Here is a 19468-nt window from a genome sequence, read left to right as displayed (position 1 = left end):
GGCCACTGCGGCCTCATGTGCTGCTGCTGCCACCGCCATTGCAGCCCCCACGCCAGCACCCGCGCGCTGCTGCCGCCCGCCCCGCCCCGCCCTGCCCCACCCCGCCCCGGCTTTCCCTCTGGCAGCCACCTTGCTTTCCACTTTTCCTCCCTCTTCCTTCTAAGTTGTCTTCAGTCTTCACTCCTCCCTCCCTCAGCATATGCAAATTAACCGCAATCTTTGTTGGGTAATTTGCATACTTGCCCTGATTGGCTGGTGGGCGTGGCTTGGGCATAGCGAAGGTGTGGTCAATTTGCATATTACTATTTTATTAGGTAGGATATATATATATATATATATATATATATATATATATATATATATATATATTTCAGAGAAGAAGGGAGAGGGAGAGAGATAGAAACTTCAATGAAGAGAGATAATCATTGATCAGCTGCCTCCTGCACACCCCCTAGTGGGGACTGAGCCCGCACCCCGGGCCATGTGCCCTGACCAGGAATTGAACAGTGACCTCCTGATTCATAGGTCGACGCTCAACTACTGAGCAACACCAGTTGGACACTTTTTAAACTATATTAATCATGGGCATTTAAAGTGTGTGTCAGCTAATTCCTACATCTGGATTTGGAGTTGTCTACTTTTTCTCTTGCTTTCCAGTTATGTAGTCCTGTCTTGGTAGGACTAGTGAAAATTTATCAAATGTCAGGTGTTATGTTTAAAACAATGAATCCTTTACCCTAAGCTCCTTATCACTGACATATGATAAATAAGTTCTTCCTTATTGCTAAGAATTATGGTCCACATAATAGTTAACTTAATTGTTTCAGCATCTTTCTGAGGTAGGGAATTGTTGGTAAAGCAAGTGAAACACATTTTTTATTTTCATATCTTTTGGAGCGTTAGGCTTTTAAACAAACATTATTGTTGAAATGTGGCAACCAGATTGGCTGTTAAGAAGGGAGAATGCCAGCTGGCATTTTCCGCCGAGTGTTGCGCTCTTGATTGGGTTGCCGTGGCTCATATTTTCAAGCTGGAAATAAAAAAATTTTCAGTTCATCTAAAAATCATCAAGATTAGAGAAGCCGAGTTAAGTGAGAAATCTGGCAGACATCTTGATAAAAGTGCCAATTTACAAATTCATAGTGGTGAACGCCAAGATGTTATTTGGGGTACCGCCTTCCTGTTATTAAGGTATCTAAAAAGCAAGATATCAGAAGACCATTTATTGTGCCTGCATATAAATGGAAAATTGAGAATTGAGTGCCCTGTTGGGCTAGGTTATGGCAAAGTTTTCCATGCCCTTCCACAGAAGTAGAATGAATAGTGTGTTTACTCACTAGACCTCCGGTAGATTAATCTTCCTGAGAGGTCAAAACACTTAAGTCTGCCAAGTACATAATCACTGTTTTTGGATCCTGCCAGCCAGCCAGACATCAACAAATGCTGCTACATCTCTCCTTTTTCCAGACCTCACTCAGACCATCACTCCCTGCTGAGTATAGCTGTCATTGGCATGCTGCAAGATCCACATTTACATTAAACTGTGTATTACATTACATTTTGATTAGTAGTTTCTTAATAAAAGGTGAAAGATACCCTAACTTTATTTATAGCACAGATTAAAATTATGATTTGGGCTGGATCTGGCTGAAGTTATCAAATATCTTTCATAATATTTAGCATCATGTTAATCATAATTACAGAATGTATCATTTGATTCCCAGATCCCCAAGTTCATGGGCAAAAAATTTCTTTAGGACCTGCAATTATCTTTTTTTTTGCAATTAATTGGTTTTTTATAATGTCTAAATTAATATAGGAATATAAATATGCAATATTAATGCCATTTAAATTAATTTAAAAATAAGATGGTTTATTATTTTAAAATATCCTGTTAAAATATCCTGTTACAGTTTTATGACACCATCTTCTGACTACAATCTAATAGGTCCCTTGACTTTTTAGATACTTAATTGTTATTGTCATTATAGAAATCCATGTACATTTGCTCCTTAGAAAGTCAAGGATTTATTGAGAACAGCTGGTCATCAAAGTAAAAATCATGGTTTTGCCAAACAAATATTCTTCTGCATTTTTCGATGTTTGTGCGTAAAATAGCACATGATCTTACTCTTTGCCTCTCTTCTATTTTTTCCTCCAATTAAATTTCCCCCTTTTTTTAAACCATTGTTTAAAGGATTTCAAATCAGTCAGCCAGAGCATCTAGAACTTGGGAAGGGAAGTCTTTAAACTTAGATACTGTGCTTCTGGTTGCACGATAGACATACAAAAATAAAGACACAGATGCACATTTCAGTTCTCACAAAAGGGAGTAACTTGAGGAACTGGGAAACTTAAAATCATTGTAATATATACAATGGAGTAGTTTAAGAAAAGATGGCCCAGAGCAATTTGCCTCCTCCTATTCCCTGATACTGAGGTTGTGACATCTGCTATTGAGTGTGTTAAAATGAAAGGTAGAATACACTTTAAAACGTATGCATTAAAGTAATCTTCACTTTAATATTTCTGTATCCAGGAGCTCATTCAGTCACCCTCTTGAACCCCAGGAAATAGACTCTAGCAGGTGACTCCAGCAGCACTGGGTGCTTGGAGAACTCAGGACCTGGTGCCCAAGCAGGGAACATGGGTTCTGAGAGCCTAGCCATGCCTCTGAGCAGGCGCGCTCCTGTCTTGTCTTTCTATTAGAACCGTCCGTGCTCTGCTTTGGTTGTGATCGTGTTTGCCTCCTAGAGTAGGTATATGAAAAAATGTTGTATTTCTTGGGAAAGAAAAGCCATTATATGGATTATTAATTTTAACAGGCAAAAGAGAATGAAATATTAAATGTGAAAAATAAAGTGCACATTGTGGAGAACACTATGGAAAGTCAGAAGGCAGAAAGGGAAGAACTCAGCCGCCTTCGGATGGCATGGCGACTTACAGCCGCTGCAAGCAAGCCTGTGAAACAGCAGTGGGGAGCATTCAAAGAGCAACTTAGAAAGGTGAGGGAACACAACAGTGGGGGACATTCAGTCTTCAAAAGAAATGAAACCCTGGCACATGATACAGTGTGGAGGAACCGTGAAAACATTATGCTAAGTGAAATTAGTCAGATACAAAGGGATGAATATGATATGATTCCACTTATGTGAAGTAGTCAAATTCAGACTAGAAGTCACCAGGGGCTGAGATGAGGGCGGGAGTTGGAGTTAGTGTCTCATGGGTACAGAGCTGCGTTAGGGATGATGAAGACATTCTGGGTTGGACGGTGGTGATGGTTGCACACCCATGTGAATGTTAATGCCACTGAACTGCACGTTTAGAAATGGTTAAAATGCTCAACAGTGTTATGTATATTTTACCACAATAAGACCAAAAGAGGGAAGGGAAACCGAGGGCTTATGCTTTTCTTCATTAATGTGGTTTAGATCCAGGAGCTCACTCGAGGTCATGAGTATTTTCATGGGATTGAAAAGTTTGACAACACACCATGTCATCACCAGAATGATCATAATGTATTTGCTGATGGTGGCAAAGAAAACATATGCTTAACCATCCCATGTTTGTTTCAGACTACTCACAACTTAAAACTTCTTCAGGAAGCACTCATGCCTGTGTCTGCACTTGACCTTGGAGGGAGCCTCCAGACCATTTTAGGTCTAAGGAAAAACTGGAAGGCAATGAAGCCTCAGTTCCAGGTAAAGCAACAAACTGATAGACTTGGGTGAATGGAAAACATTTTTTTAACCATTCAATTACAGTTTACCTAATTAATTTTAACAGACTGGTGAATTTTTTTTTAAAAAAGCATTGCTTGTCTAAAAATCCACTTAAAAACACACTTTTCTTACTATGTTTTTTTTTTTTTTTTTTGTACTATTCTGTATTTGATGATACACAAATATTTGGGCTGTAAAATGTCCTAAAAGTAGTTTATCTTAGATTATTATAATTTACATTAAATTATTTTCTTATTAATGTATTCATCATACATATATGCACTGCAGTCATTTTCTAAGGGGTAGAGCCATGTTTTGTTTAGATAGAGTCATCTCAGAACAAGGATGAGCACCCTCTGACACAGAGGCTAAGCTGCCCTCTGCCCCCAAAATGTCCAAAGTGACGTCACTGTTTCCACTCTCTGGCACCCCAGGCTCCTACCGCCTTCCCAGGAATTTTGCTGTGCTCACCTATTTCCCTCTCAGAGAGCCCTCAGGATGTGAGAGATAAAACCATGAGTCATGCTCCCAGACCCTGACTGCTAATGCATTCCATACCCCCACCTGCTGCCACTCCTAAACTCAACACAACTGCCAAAAATGGTCACCAGTCATGTAATCCTCCGGACTGGGTTCCTGTTCTTTGCTGCAAAGTTAAGATACCTGTGTTTCTGTTTGTCACAACTTTGTAAGTGTTGGCTATAAAGAACCCCAGAATTAGAAGGCTGAAGATTCTTTTACAGAATATCTAATTTACATTCATTTCCCACAAACCTATATAGTATATAATCAACCCCCACCCACCAACCCACCCACCCACCCACATACACACAAAACATTGTAGCCCACAGTGAACTCTTAGAAAATCCAATTAGCCTATATGTGAGGTTTATTGATGTGCCCTGTGTTGTATGCTTATTTGCATTTTGTGTGTGCTTGTGTGCACATGCCCTACACATGCAAGAGTGTGTGTATGTGCAAACTCCTCTACATTAGCTACTGTCTAGCTTCTTTAGCTCTGTCTCTGTGATATGCATATTATTTGATGCCCAGCTGCTTGATTTAAACTTGAAGACCCTTATTAGGTCACTCTTCTGCAAATTATTTCCTTAGCCTAAATCATTTCCATTATTTTTATCTTTGCTGTAAGATCCAAAATTATAGTAGCCTCCTCTCTGAGTTGTCCATGCTTTGCAAATTCTACCCCAGGATCTGGAACTCTCTGAGGGATGTATGAGTAGTGCTGGGTAAAAGGGAAAGCAGCTTATCCCTCCTAACTGAGGTGGCTATTTGTGGATTCAGGGGCGGCCACTTTTGAAGCAGCATATCTACTGTGCTACTCAGCTGTGGTTCATTCTGATCATTCTTTTATCACGAGGACAAGCAATTCCCCTAATATATTTTTATACTTCATTTCTTTTGGTGTTCTTACCAAACCACCTGATTCTAAATATCAGAGAGGCACATGGCTTCATAAAATATCTGGCCATGGCTGGTTTTGCTCAATGGATAGAGCGTCAGCTTGTGGACTGAGGGGTCCCAGGTTAGATTCCAGTCAAGGGCACATGCCTGGGTTGCTGGCTCAATCCCCAATAGGGGGCATGCAGGAGGCAGCCGATCAATGATTCTCTTTCATCATTGATGTTTCTATCTCTCTCCCTCTCCCTTCTTCTCTGAAATCAATAAAAATATGTTTAAGAACTATATCTGAAACACACTTACTTAGCAGACAACTAAATATTTGGTGAGCTATAGAAACACATGATCTTTCATTTCACCACCTAACTTTGATATACTTTTTTTTTTCATTGCTCACAATTTAAAAAAAATCTGAGAAGATAGGGATGGAATAATATACCCCTAGCATCAAACACAATACCTGAATTTGCAGGAGACGGCGGGGAGGCCCACAAGAAGTTTTTGTTAACAAATGAGAGAATGGTTGGTTATTTAGATCTTCATATAGTCCATTACTAAGTAAAGAGCTCTCTGAAAGCTGGATTTCTTTTATGGTTGTCAACATTTTAGCAACTGAATGATGAGGTTCAATACATTGTAAAAGAATCAGAAGAGTTAAATGGCAAAGGAGCCCCTGTGAAAGAGAAGTACCAACAGCTGAAGGACCTCATTCAACTCCATCAAAAACAGAGAGAGAGGATCCAGGACTACGAGGACATCCTGTATAAGACAGTCCAGTTCCACCAAGTCAAGGAAGAGGTGAGACTTGTCTGCAAGACCCTCTGTTCTAAAGTGGAATATAAATTATTATATAAGTAAAAGCCACAGTGCTTACTCTGATATTAGCAGCTTTCCACATCTGGCCTCCAAGGTCTCTCTCACTGTACCTCTATCCTCCCTTATATTTCAGCCAAACAGCTCCTCTCTGTCCCTCAAAGACAGTGCATATGTCTCCAACTCTTTGACTCCCAGGCTGCCATTATCTGACAGGCGTTTTTCTCTCTTCCCGACTCTCTAAACCCTGCCCCTCCTGCCAATGATCTTACCTCACTTGGACTGACATTCCTCTCTTCTAAATTTCTAGAACTCTCATTAGTTACTCCACTTATCTGTCATTGTAGCATCTTGATTTTTAATAATTTTTAACCCAAACTCAAGTGTAAGTTCTTTGAGGCAAGAAAACAAATTCGATTTTTTTTTTTTTGTATCTCAGGTACCTGACATCATAGAGTATGCAGTAAAATTCATTGCAGACGGATCATGAGAATTCTCACTTCATATTACACAGTGTTTTACAAAGTATCATACTTTAAAAAGATATTAGCTTGTAAGAACATGTAATAAATAACTTTAAAATGCAATGGGTATTTAATTTTAAAGTGTGCCTTTAACATTTATGTAAAACATTTTTTGTACTCGTTCAATAGAAACTTATCTGGCCACTGGGTAAAGCTAGCAATAAAACTACTGGTCCGCAATGTGTTAATAGCCTTTATTAACAGAAAATAGAGATGTATTGATATCTCTTTAAAACAGCCTCTGAATTTACTCAGGTCATAGACCTAGATGTTCCTAAGGTTTTAGACTATGACCAAAAAAGAGTGTTTTCTTCTTTAATAGAAATGACAACATTAGCCCCTCAGCTTTATCTCATAGATTTGCAGCATTGTAACTTTTATTTGGTTATACCACTAATAATTATAGATGGACTTGGCAGCATTTGACCAGCTAGGAAAATATGTAATAGGAAATAGGCTTTAAAAATCTGTCTCCATAAAAATGAAACACAAGTTCATTGCAAATGCTCTGTATTCCAGCTTGAACATCTCAAATCAAGAGAATTGGAGTTTCTAGAGCAGCCAAAGGAACTGGATAACGTGCATGATGCCCAGGTTCGCCTCCGTCGCTCTCAGGAAAAGCAGGCACATATAGACCATCTCCACAAATTGGCCCTTTGCCTGGGAGTGGACATCATCTCATCAGCGCAGCGGCCGGTAAGCCACTTAGAACACCATCACTCATCCCTAATTATAGCTGGGGTGTCATAGCGGAGAAGCCAGGCAGACTGCCTGGTGTGTGTTACATTTAAAAATGCATTAAAACACGGGGGCAGTTATCGGTGGTGAGTTTCTACCATCTATAACAAAAGAAAAACATTTTAAGAAGAAAAATCTGATTATAAAAGTCTTGTTTAATACATCTATTCTCATGCTAATTTAAAAAATTGTAGAGATGTGTTTTCTAATACAGCAGTTAGTTTTTTTTTGCATTTGAAATGTCCTCAGTGCAACTAAGGAACTAAACTTTTAATTGTATTTTAAAAGTTTACAATGTAGTTATTGGAAGACTTTTAAATAAGTTTGGAATAAATTGGATATTCCCATTTTTAAACTAGAGACTATGAAATTTAAATACAGATAAAGTATTTCTGATAGAAATGTAGCAAAAATTGAGATGTGCTGTGAGAGTGAAATGCATGCCAGATTTTAAGCACTTAGTATCAAAAAACCTTATTAATATCTTTATATTTGGTTGTGTGGTAAAATGTTGACATTTGGATCTAGTTGATTAAACTCTATTATGAATATTAATTTCACCTTTTTAAAATTTTTTAATATATATTTTATTGATTTTTTACAGAGAGGAAGAGAGAGGGATAGAGAGTTAGAAACATCGATGAGAGAGAAACTTCGATCAGCTGCCTCTTGCACACCCCCTACTGGGGATGTGCCCACAACCAAGGTACATGCCTTGACCGGAATTGAACCTGGGACCCTTGAGTCTGCAGGCCGACGCTCTATCCACTGATCCAAACCGGTTTCGGCTTTTTTTTACTTTTTAATATGACTACTAGAAAATTTAAAATTATTCACGTGGCTCCAGCTTTATTTCTTGGACAATATGCTGTGTTAGCATTGCAGATCTGGAAGGTATCCTAGAGATCACCTGGCCCAGGACCCTCACTTTATAGATGAAGAACCTGAGGCCCAGAGAAGCTGCTTTAGCCATAAAAACCCATCATGAAAGAGCCCCCTGGTGGAGACCAAAGGCTCTGGGCACTATCGTTGAACTGCTTGATTCCACAGGATGGGTGAACCTTACAGAGGTGTCTAAAGACAAGGAAATCATTCCAGACCAAATTTTCATAAACAGCACATTGGGCTCTGATGCAAAATATATGTATATTTTAAGTTCAAATTATATATATATATATATATATATATATATATATATATATATATAGAGTGGCCAGATTATTATGATCTCTGAACACATAATAATCTGGCCAGAGTATATAATAAAAGGCTAATATTCAAAATGTCCCCTTGACCAGGAGTTCGACCAGCAGGCAGGCTGGCCAACTGCCCATGTCCCCTCCCCCTGGCCAGGCTGGCTGGACCCCACCCATGCACAAATTCATGCACTGGGCCTCTAATACACACACACACACACACACACACACACACACACACACACACACACTGAGTGGCCAGATTATTATGCATTCAGAGATCATAATAATCTGTCCACTCAGTATGTGTGTGTGTGTGCGTGTGTGTGTGTGTGTGTGTGTGTGTATATCTCCACACTAGAGGCCCGGTGCATGAAATTTGTGCACAGGGGCAGTGGGTCTCCTCAGCCCAGCCTGCACTCTCTCTAATCCGGGACCCCTCAAGGGATGTCTGATTGCCAGTTTAGGCCCGATCCTGGATCCTAACTGCTCACCTGCCTGCCTACCTGATCACCCTTAACTGCTCACCTGCCTGCCTACCTGATCACTCCTAAAGCCTCTGCCTGCCAACCCGATCACCCCCAACTGCCCCCCCCCCATCCACAGCCTGCTATTCAGTCATTTGGTTGTCCCTCACTAACCCCCCTGCTGGTCTGGTTGCCCCATGCAGCCTGCTGTTCAGTCATTACTGTTACTGTGATGGAGTCCTGGACAATTTGCATATTTCTCTATTATATATTATATATGTATATATATACATATCCTCTAAACTCCCAATTTAAGGAAAAGAAGATTATGTTTATTCTGTAGAATGTTAATCAAAATAATGGACAATTTTATTTTAAAGTTCATTTAAGTATCCACTAAACTCTATGGAATGCACTGAACCTAAAGTATTTTTTTAATTAAAAGATCTAGGAATAAAGATATCTATTAATGCAATCTATTTTTACCAAGAAGGGGCTTTTTTAAAAAAAGAGTTTTATTTTATTAGTAAATTTACTTTAAAAAGAAAGAAGTAAGACGCCTCACTTGGCACAAATAATGCAAATTGTTCTTCAGTCACGTCTGGCTTTGTCCCTGGCAGCCCTCTGCTGAGTGGAGATTGGAGGGAGCACTTGCATAATGAACCTGAGTTGAAGCTCCAGTTGACAGGAAAATTACTGTGCAGAAGCCAAATGTTTCTAATGCTTGATTTCTGCCTTTTGAGGTAAAAATTACACCTTGTAATGAGTGGTGTCTCTGAGGAGCTAGTGTGATGAGCAGGCTTCCAAACTGAAGTTTCAAGACTGGAAGTCGAACAGTTTGCCTTTCCCACCATGTTGGGTGTCTGGCTTCTTTCTGAAATCCTTATATTCAAATATGCTGAAGGTATTTCAGGAGCCTGTTTTTTAAAATGTCATTCGTGAGTTTCCTAATGCAGGTAAATAGCCTACTTGTCGTCCTGCTGCTTTGCCTGTTCCCTTTGTTATTGCTATTTCTCTTTCGCTTTCAGAGCTGCACTAACGTGTCTGCAAAGAACCTGCAGCGGCAGCTGGACATCCTTGAGGGGGAGAGCGTGAACTGGCGAGCCAGAGCCGAGGAGCATGGGCGGACCCTGGCCGGCAGCTTGCAGTACTGCACCACGAGGGATGAGATAAACGAGGTGGGTGGCAGGGGTCAGACCGACACACTACCAGAGCCTCTCTGAGCCAACACTTGTCTCAATGTTTGTGTTTGCACGTATACACACACATAGAATCAGGAGACTTTCTTTTCACTCTTGACATTTAAAAAATTTTTTTTCCTTTCACCAAAGGATATTTTTTCCATTGCTTTTCAGAGAGAGTTGAAGGGGAAGAGAGAGAGAGAGAGAGAGAGAGAGAGAGAGAGAGAGAGAGAGAGAGAGAGAGAGAGAAACATTGCTGAAAGAGACACATCAACTGGCTGCCTCCTGCACGTGCCCTAACTGGGTACCTGCAACCCAGGTACATGCCCTTTGACTGGAATTGAACCCTCAACCTTTAGGTGCATGGGCCGACATTCTAACCACTGAGGAACACCAGCCAAGGCACAGTCTTGACTTTTAATCCACGGAGCAATGGTCTCAGAACTCAATGTTTGAGTAAACTTCAAGCTTCCAAACTTGTTGAAGTCAGTACATTGTCAATGCATTGAAAACCTAGAATTTAATGTTACAGTTTATTGTATGCTTTTTTCTACCCCCCCCCCTCAAACCCTTACAGCACATATCTGTTGAGTGCATGCAGCCTGTCGGGGCAGGAAGGGTGACACTGTCCCTTTGCAGTCAGCTCCGCCTGCTGAGGTTCTATTTAAGTGCCACTGACTCATGGTGGAGCAGATGCTAAGGGCCAGGAGAGTGGGCTCTTCGCCTCAGAGGCTACAAAGTCAAGTATCTGATTTTTTATTTATTCAGAATGGCTTTTCTGGCAAAACAACTCCTAGAGAAAAATAATGAACAGATGAAAATTGTCTTTCACATCAATGCACTCCTCTGTCACATAATTTGACCTCCTCTCCCTCAGTTCTACTTGACCCCCCAGACCCCAGATACATACTGGACCATAACCACTGCCATTCCCTAATTAAACTTTCCATTCAAAGCCCTACTTGTTCAGAATAGCAAGGGTCCCAATTCTCGACTGGGGATTGACAGAACACAAGGTTCCATGATTTCAGATCTATCCCCATTTTAAGCAAAGTGTCTCTGAGTCCATTAGTCACAAATCTATTAGGAAACAGGGTGAGGGAGAAGGAAGTAAACCTACTTGAAGGTTCTGTTTATGACCAGTGTATAGGATGTAGGCCCAAAATGTATCAAACATTAGAGTATTTGTAACTGAACTTGAAGAGCCCTTTCCCGCAGGCCACACTTTCATAAATCACAGGTAAGGGCAGAGGCAAGCACTGCTAGAGGGAAAGTAAGAGGGAACAGAGCAGGAGAGGCCACTTGGATCCCATTCAACAGGAGGGAAGCAACAACTAAATCAATACTGATGTTCATTTTAGCAATGTGCTGCAGGACTGTAGTTTCTACTCAGAGGCTGTTCCAGGCAGTCATTTGGGGCTAGAGATTCATTCAGGGTTAAACTCATAGTGTATCCTGCCCACTAGGTAGTAGAATTGCCTTTTCTGCTTTCTGTACTGCCGTTAATAAGGAAAGCAATCTTAGGAGAGCATTATTCTCCCCAAAGCTATACAATTTAGATTCGCAGCCATGAAAACAATGTGTTTACTATCTTTTCCCAAAGTTATCTTTTCTTCTTCTTCTTCTTCCTTCTTCCCATCTTTCTTTTCCTCCCTCCTCCTTCTCCTCTTGTTGTTGTTGTTGTTGTTGTTGTTGTTGTTGTTGTTCTTCTTCTTCTTCTTCTTCTTCTTCTTCTTCTTCTTCTTCTTGTTCTTCTTCTTCTTCTTCTTCCTCTTCTTCATGGTAACGTTTTTGTCTTGCTGAAAATTGCTCTTCCTGCTGTGATATTCAGCATCTACGGAAACCACAGTGGGGCTGGCTAAGGCTTATTCCCAGTCCCTTACTGCTCAGTTTCCACCTCCCTGAAGCACTGTGGCATTTGTGGAGCTGGGTCTTCCTGCTCAGGCCCTTCCCACAGTGGGTTCTGTTTATAGGGCTGCCTTGTGATGAGCCCGTGCTGGGAGCCAGCTGGCAAGGACAACAGATCACTCTTCCAGTCATAGTAGGGATGCCCCAGGATTGTCTGTACCTTACCAGGAATGAGCAACCAGATATGTGCAAGCTTGCTTTAGGAATCAGATGTCACTCTAACATGATCTTAAATATTAAGAGACCTGTTCTTCCCATTTGCTTCTACTTCAGACCCAACTAATCTTTGATGTAGGTTATACTTTCACATTTAAAGGGTCTTTGAACATCGTCGGTCCTTTCTCCCCTTTCCTTTCTTGTAGAGATATATTAGGCATGCCACAGTATAGTGTCTACACCTTGGCCTTTCCAATCATGAGCTTAAAAGGGAAAGTAATTAGAAGTAATATTTTCAGTGCCCTTTAGTAAAATAAAGATATGTGTGTTCTAGTTTGTATTATGAATATCAGAGTGCAAACAGGTGGCTGATTCCAAGTGAATATTTGACACCTAGACAGTTTTATTATTTTTATCATCATTAAAATTTTGGTATAGATACTTCAAACATTTTGTAAAACTAAAAGCAACATGTTCCACTTCTTTCTTTCTTTCTTTCTTTCTTCTTTCTTTCTTTCTTTCTTTCTTTCTTTCTTTCTTTTATTTGTATAAAAAAAATAAAGTCGGGTACATTAACAGGGAACTAGACCATGCATAGCATTTGATTTTTTTAAGTTGATTGGAAAACATGTTTTTCTTCTAATATTTCATTGTTTTCTTAAAGGGCTTCTTGCAAGTTCACAGACTCTGAGTTGAAATTAATTTTGAAGGATGTCTGGTTTAACATCTTCATTCCTCAGATGAGAAAACTGAGGTGTATACGATAGTTTTCACATGACATTGTGCCATAGGACTGCAGTTTCAGCTCAGAGAATGTCAGGAGTCAGCTTTGGGCCAGAGACTCATTCACTGGCCACCAACACACTTGTCATTTGCTAAACTCAGACTTCACCTTTCAGTTAATGTCTTAGTTCATTCAATCATTGAACATCTGATGGCAAATGTACCTCTTTTCTATACTTTCCTCTCCTATCTTTACTCGGTGGCATATATGACATAAGCTGTTTGTATGATCTGATACAATAACATAAGCTGTTTGTATGATCTGATACAATAACAGTTAATTTGGTCATTTCAACCAAAATTACTTTCTTGATATTGCCATAACTAACTTATATGGTTTTAACTACATGAAAGGACCTTAGAAAAGGACATGGTATCTCAAGGCAAAATAAAGTGACATGTTCTACATGTGATTTTTAAAAATGTGATGTGATAATTTCTTAAAGACAAAGGATCATGGTTTTGTGCCTTGATTATCTTTGGTTAAAATATTAGGTTTTAAATTTCATATACTAAATGACATGGGAAATTATGAAAATTCATTTTCTCCATGTCTTCCTCCTAGAAAACACAGCCTTCAGACTGACATATTTTGTGATTTTTTTCACACCCATTTCCCACGAAGATATGTTTGTATGCATGAATGTTGAATTTCATTATGTTTTATCGCCTGACAATATAAATAAGCTATTAATACACAAAGCATTATAGACATTCTCTGCCATATTACATGACAGAACACCATTACTCATTCTTTACCATCTTCATTTAGAAATGTAATAAGTTAATATTGAGCATGTTTTCTTCTTGCAATCTGATCAAAAAATTACCTCTACATTTACATGATGTTAATGGAAATTTGTAGCTAGAGTCTCATTGTAGACCACAAACAATTACTTTGCTGAAAAGAATAGTAATGACAGAATTGGGTTGCTATCCATTTTCTCAAATTTGCAATCAGAAGCTTTCATATAATTATATTACTTAGCTTGAATTTTTTTTTTGCACTGTAGCAACATCTAACCATCAGAAAGGAAACAGAAAATGACTATATATATATATATATATATATATATATATATCTACCTATCTTTCTACCATATGTCAGAGTTTATGTTCCATGGATACAAGGCAGATTAGAAATGATAAATTAGAATAGGGAAATGGTGCAGCTATAGACACATATACAATTATTAAGGCTCCTGACATTGCATGGTGATTTGCCATTGACAAAATGACCATGGACAGTCACCCTGTAGCAAGAAAAGAAGCAGAAAATGTATGTATAGATGAGTAAGACACCTGATGGGGGGCAGCACAGAAAATTCTTATTTTTTGTATATTGATCACCTTAGTTCACCATTTTAAGAGAAAAACCTAAATTATTGTCATTCAGCAAATATCAGCATGGCTACCTGTGGTGGCAGGAGAGTCATAAGAATGCAGAGTGCTCAGGAATCAGCGCCCAGGGCAGGTTAAAGCCCCTGAGACTTCAGTCACTGCCACCGGTAGTCAGGCCCCACCCTGGGTCCATTCAATGATGTGTGTAAGAGAATAGGAACTATTGTGATTTGTTCTGAAAACGTCCATCTCATATGGTTAAAATCTGTTAGTTTGGTGTTTTACATCTGAAAAATGCCTCTTCTCTCTAATGGATATAGAGAGCTAAATTGTAAAATCATAGTTATATTCAGAAAATAAAACTTAAATACATGATGGACACAAATCTTGGAGGGTGGATAAAATGGGCACTAATGAGACATGCTGCCACCTATAATTTAAAATGGAGCAACTGTCTTCTCTTTCCAAGCCCCCTACTTTCTGCTGGTACAAGACTGGCTGTAAGCACAGCAAGACAGTGGTGTAGTTGCTTTATGGAAGGAGGTCAAGAAAGTCTTATCCCCAAATCTCCCCAGTGCTAAGGCTTAATAGTCTGCCATTACTAATTGTATAACAAATCATTCCGGTTAAATTGTGAGTCCTTGGGCCCCTTCATGTCAAATGCAAGCATCCCTGGGAGATGACAACATTGCAGCTTTCTCTCCCTAAAATGAGCATCAATCAGAAAGCTTTTGTCTGGATTGGGCACAATGGTGGGCAAGAAATGAAGCTCATGAAATGGACATTAAAAGAAATGGACTGCTTGTTCTGTGTTTTTACTTCTGGCCAAACATGTGCCAGAGTTCTAATGAAAGGCTTTTGTGAAATGTATTTCCTTAGTTTTAAAATGTCCCCTGTCCCCTACATAAATTGGCCTTGTCAGCAACAGACTCACTAATAATACATTCTTGTGCCAACACTGCCTCAACCGGCACTAAGAATAGCAAGCCAGTCTCATTGTCGTCAGCCTCTTTCCCTTCTGTTTCTTCTCAACGAAGCTTTGTTCATTCCTAACCCTGAGAGAGGCTTACTGCTCCCTGGGACATTTGGTGAAAATGCTCATTCTGCTAATGTCAAAAGACCTACAGTTTTAAAGTCTTCCTCTTTCCCCCCTAATTATAGCTATATTGACTTAGTCTGCTTATTCCATAGCAAAGACGAGCAAGTGGGAAGGTAGGGAAATCATACTATTCACTAGGAAAAAAAACATCTCCCTCTGGTTTACTTAAGACTTTCATAAATTTTAATGAATATGAATTATAACAACATTTAAATATTTCTGGGTAAATCTCTTCTTGCCCCAAGCTTTGGTGTTTTCTGTGGCTTATGTGCTCCAGTTGAGCAGTAGTTGTCTTAGCCATCGCCACCATTCCCCATTGTTGACGAGCTAGCTAAAGTTAGAAACAGCTGCATGAACAATGATACCACAGTCAAGCTACCATGCCACTCAATTCCTTTAAAAATATGATCACAGGGTACGTGGGGATTAGATGGGAAGTTAAGTTTTCAGATTGAAAGGTGCAGGTAAGAAAAGTAAGCATGACTAGATTTCTTTTTGCTGAAGGTGGTTCATGCATGCTGTCCCCCACTTGTATCTGCAGCCGTCCTGAATCCCAGCTGGGAAAGGCACAAGATTTAAGATGGATTTCCAGTGGGACCCAAAGAGAAAAGTGCCAGCAACTCTGTCAGAGGAGCTCATGTGTCAGAGAGAAGCCGATCCCATGTCACATACCCACAGTGCCATGAACATTCTTTGGCCTTTAGGTCATTTTCAGTGGAAGGGCTTACATTCTGACGCCAATGGAAATGAAGTTGCACTCATTGTTTATCAGTCTTCAATTTATTCATCCAGAATAGACTTAAAATTTCATGGCTTAGAATTAAAGGGTTTCTCCATTCATCACGTATTTTCAAATAGATGTTGATCTTTCCCATCTAAACAGCAGATGTAACCCAGGGATGGCAGGGCCCCACTTCCTTTTCCTGGACTGAATTTCATAACACAGGCTAGGGCAAAAGTGGGTTTATTTATTTCATATGGAAATAAAATAATTTGATAAATAATAACACAAGGATAAACTGTTTCATGTACTCACAACTGTATTTTTGCCCCACACTGTATATGTCATGTCCCAGTAAGGAAAAAATAAGAATAACATTATTTTTTAATGGAATATATTAGAAATAGAAAATGTTATTTTTACCTTATTTTTAAATTTAAATTTATTAAAAACAAAAAAATTTATTTTTAATTGTGATAAAAAATAAACATAAAATTTACTATCAACCATATTAAGGATATAGATCAGTTATATAAGTATATTCACATTGTTGTACAACCATCCCCCTATCCACCTCCAGAACTTTTTCATCTCTTAACAGGACACTCTGGATTCATTAAATGCTAACTCCCCATTGAGACCATGTTTCCTTAAACAAGCATTTCTGGTTTCTTTGAGTGTGGTAGTTATTATACCGATAGTTGCTGATTTTTACTTCACAGAAAAAAGTTCATTTCAAAGTTTTATGTGAGTAATTCAGGATATAGTCTCTTTATGTCTCAGCCCCATAAAATTAATCTCATATGTCTTTTCTCTCTAAAATTAAACATGCATTTTAAAACATCAAATGTCAAATAATTTAAATATTAATTGGTTATTTTATAAATATACTGAGTATGATCTTTTAAATATTTTCCTGAGTACTAATAGAGAAATCGTTTTCAAATTTTGAAGCTATAGTTCTTTCTGCTCCTTTAGAATATTACTGATTTATCATTTTAAATGTTTAAATGTGCTTGTTTTAGTTTGTAGCTTAAAACTAATGTTCAACACTTTAATTTACCATATAAAAAAAACAACACTAATTAAATAGAGGTGTGTCAGATGAAAAACTTGCATCAGTATAATTTTCATGTATATAGGTCTGCTAGGGCTTTATAGATCATTGTCTCCAAAACGTGTTAAAGGTAAGGTCAAAATTTTGTTTTTATCGTATGCACAATTTGAAGTAAGCATTTTGAGAAAGCAAGCATTTTCTAAGGCAAGTGTTTCTTTCTATGTTATAAGTTTAAAATCTAGCAAGTAGACAGCCTTTATTCCCTCCCGAATAATTTATTTGCTGTCATTGAAGAGAATTTTAATGTTTTCTTGACTTTCCTTATCATAGCTCAAATTTACCAACCATTACATTGTTCATTCTTGATGTTAAAATGCTTACATGTAATCTAAGGTTTACCTTTTCTCTGTACTTTTCTGTGCGGATAATATAAAAAGAGAGTGGTCTGTCAACATGTTTACTCTTCCTGAATATAGAGAGGGGCCCAGAAAGTAGTTTGTTCAAGGGAAGTGGACTGCTTAAAATTTTGCTTCACTTGTAAAGTTAAACTGTTTGTTCTTAAGACTGTCACAATGTATGCCTTGTTCTCAGTGTTTAGCCAAATACTTTGTTTTCATAGGTACCAGTTTGTGTTATTATTTTCTATCATTGCCTAAAAAGTTACTCGAAAACCAGCAGGTTACTTTTTGCAATTGTCAGTTGATTTGGTAGTTTTTCTGCTTTCCCTAGTGTTGAGTGATGAAGGCTAGCAGGTTTAAAATGCCCTCACATCTTAAGACAAGTTGATAATGGTTGGTTATTGGGAGCCTACTGGAGGCGGCCTGAGACCTATGTCTCTCCCCTGGCTTGGTGCCTTAGTTCTCTTCCAACCATATTTGTTTATACAAGTTAGCATTTTATAAGTGGTGACATCTGTTACTCTTCCATTTTGGAAAGAAGGTAATGACCTCAGAAGGTAATGGCCTGTATCTAAGAATTGAGTCTCTTCTGGAAACTGCTCAGGAGAAATAATTTTTTATGGTTTGGGGCAAATAAGTCCTTTTCCTACTAAATCTCAAAGTGGGTATCTTCTTTAACTTCACCAATATCCTAGATAGTCTCAATGTCAAAACTCCATTGACCTCTGCAACATGAACAGCTCCTCAGAGCCTTAATCAATTTCTATCTGGTGGCTGTAAGAGAGCTCTGGGAGCTGGAAATCTTAATATTAACACAGAGAGAATGGAATGAATGGAAAAATGATACCAAATAAGTACAAATAGGAAAATTAGAGTTGTCTAAAGTTCATGATATCTTAAAAACTTTATTTGTTGGAGGCCAAAGGATGTTCTATAACAGTAAGGCTAATTATAAATTAAACTCTAAAAGTACTAAGACAGATTCATAATTACTTATATTTTGGGGATATGTTTAAATTCACATTATATGTTCACTTAGTAGACATACTTTCTATTGAAAATCACTGAACACATCTTAAAGATTATGAATATTTTGAAGTGTTTAGATATTTTCATTTATTACAAGTGAATATTACTGTTCTCATTTTAAGGGAATCACCTCTTGCTTTTTATTGACCTGCAGCTCAGAGAATCATTCAAGGATATAAAAAAGAAATTTAACAATTTGAAGTTTAATTACACTAAGAAAAATGAAAAAGCTAAGAATCTGAAGGCTCTGAAATATCAAATTCAACAAGTTGATATGTATGCTGAGAAAATACAGGTAATGAAAAAAAGTGTGTGTGTGTGTGTGTGTGTGTGTGTGTGTGTGTGTGTTTGCATGCACTATTACAGTTATTGCAAAATCATTTTGCATTTTAATTCTAGATGCCTAATCCTTGGGCTTTTTTTTTTTCAGCATTAGGACTGAAAAGGTAGTTATCCATTTTTATAGCAATTTAAGTTTTTATATAAAATATATAATAAATTGATTTATCTTTGAAAGCAGCTCCAGAATGGTTTCTACCAAACCTACCTAGCCTCTCTGCTTCCATTCTTGCCCCCAACACACACAAACATACACATACACACATATGCATACATGCATATACCTTTTGTACATCTCTTTTTTCCCCTCACACCTCCTTGTGTAAGGATCTTTCTCCACTGCTTCTATTGTTCTGTACACCTATCTTGATTATCACATCTACAGACTAGATTATTTGAATACCTTTTCCAGGAGACAGTGAACTTACTGAAGACAATAAAATATCTGATTTTATGATTATTGCCATATTTTTTTAATCATAGTATCGTTCTCAAAATCTGGAATAGACCCTGGACTATAGTTAATTTTCTATGTTTGCTGAATGCTGAATCAATATACTATCTAGAAGAAAGCCCA

General features: G+C 38.3%; 1 protein-coding gene across 1 annotated transcript in view; it reads left to right on the top strand.

The window, feature by feature from the left end:
• CCDC141 (coiled-coil domain containing 141) overlaps positions 1 to 19468 on the top strand; it is a 170132-nt gene that overhangs the window by 127905 nt on the left and 22759 nt on the right. The window contains exons 13-18 of the mRNA XM_008138744.3: positions 2826 to 3005; positions 3576 to 3701; positions 5751 to 5939; positions 6998 to 7174; positions 9908 to 10057; positions 18707 to 18847. Of these exons, the coding sequence (XP_008136966.2) occupies positions 2826 to 3005; positions 3576 to 3701; positions 5751 to 5939; positions 6998 to 7174; positions 9908 to 10057; positions 18707 to 18847 (963 nt within the window). The remainder of the gene's footprint in view (positions 1 to 2825; positions 3006 to 3575; positions 3702 to 5750; positions 5940 to 6997; positions 7175 to 9907; positions 10058 to 18706; positions 18848 to 19468) is intronic.

This window comes from Eptesicus fuscus, chromosome 11, assembly GCF_027574615.1.
Source record: "Eptesicus fuscus isolate TK198812 chromosome 11, DD_ASM_mEF_20220401, whole genome shotgun sequence".
In the NCBI taxonomy this organism is placed as follows: domain Eukaryota; kingdom Metazoa; phylum Chordata; class Mammalia; order Chiroptera; family Vespertilionidae; genus Eptesicus; species Eptesicus fuscus.
Note: the sequence above shows the minus strand (reverse complement) of the source record. Positions and strands in the feature narration are given on the sequence as shown.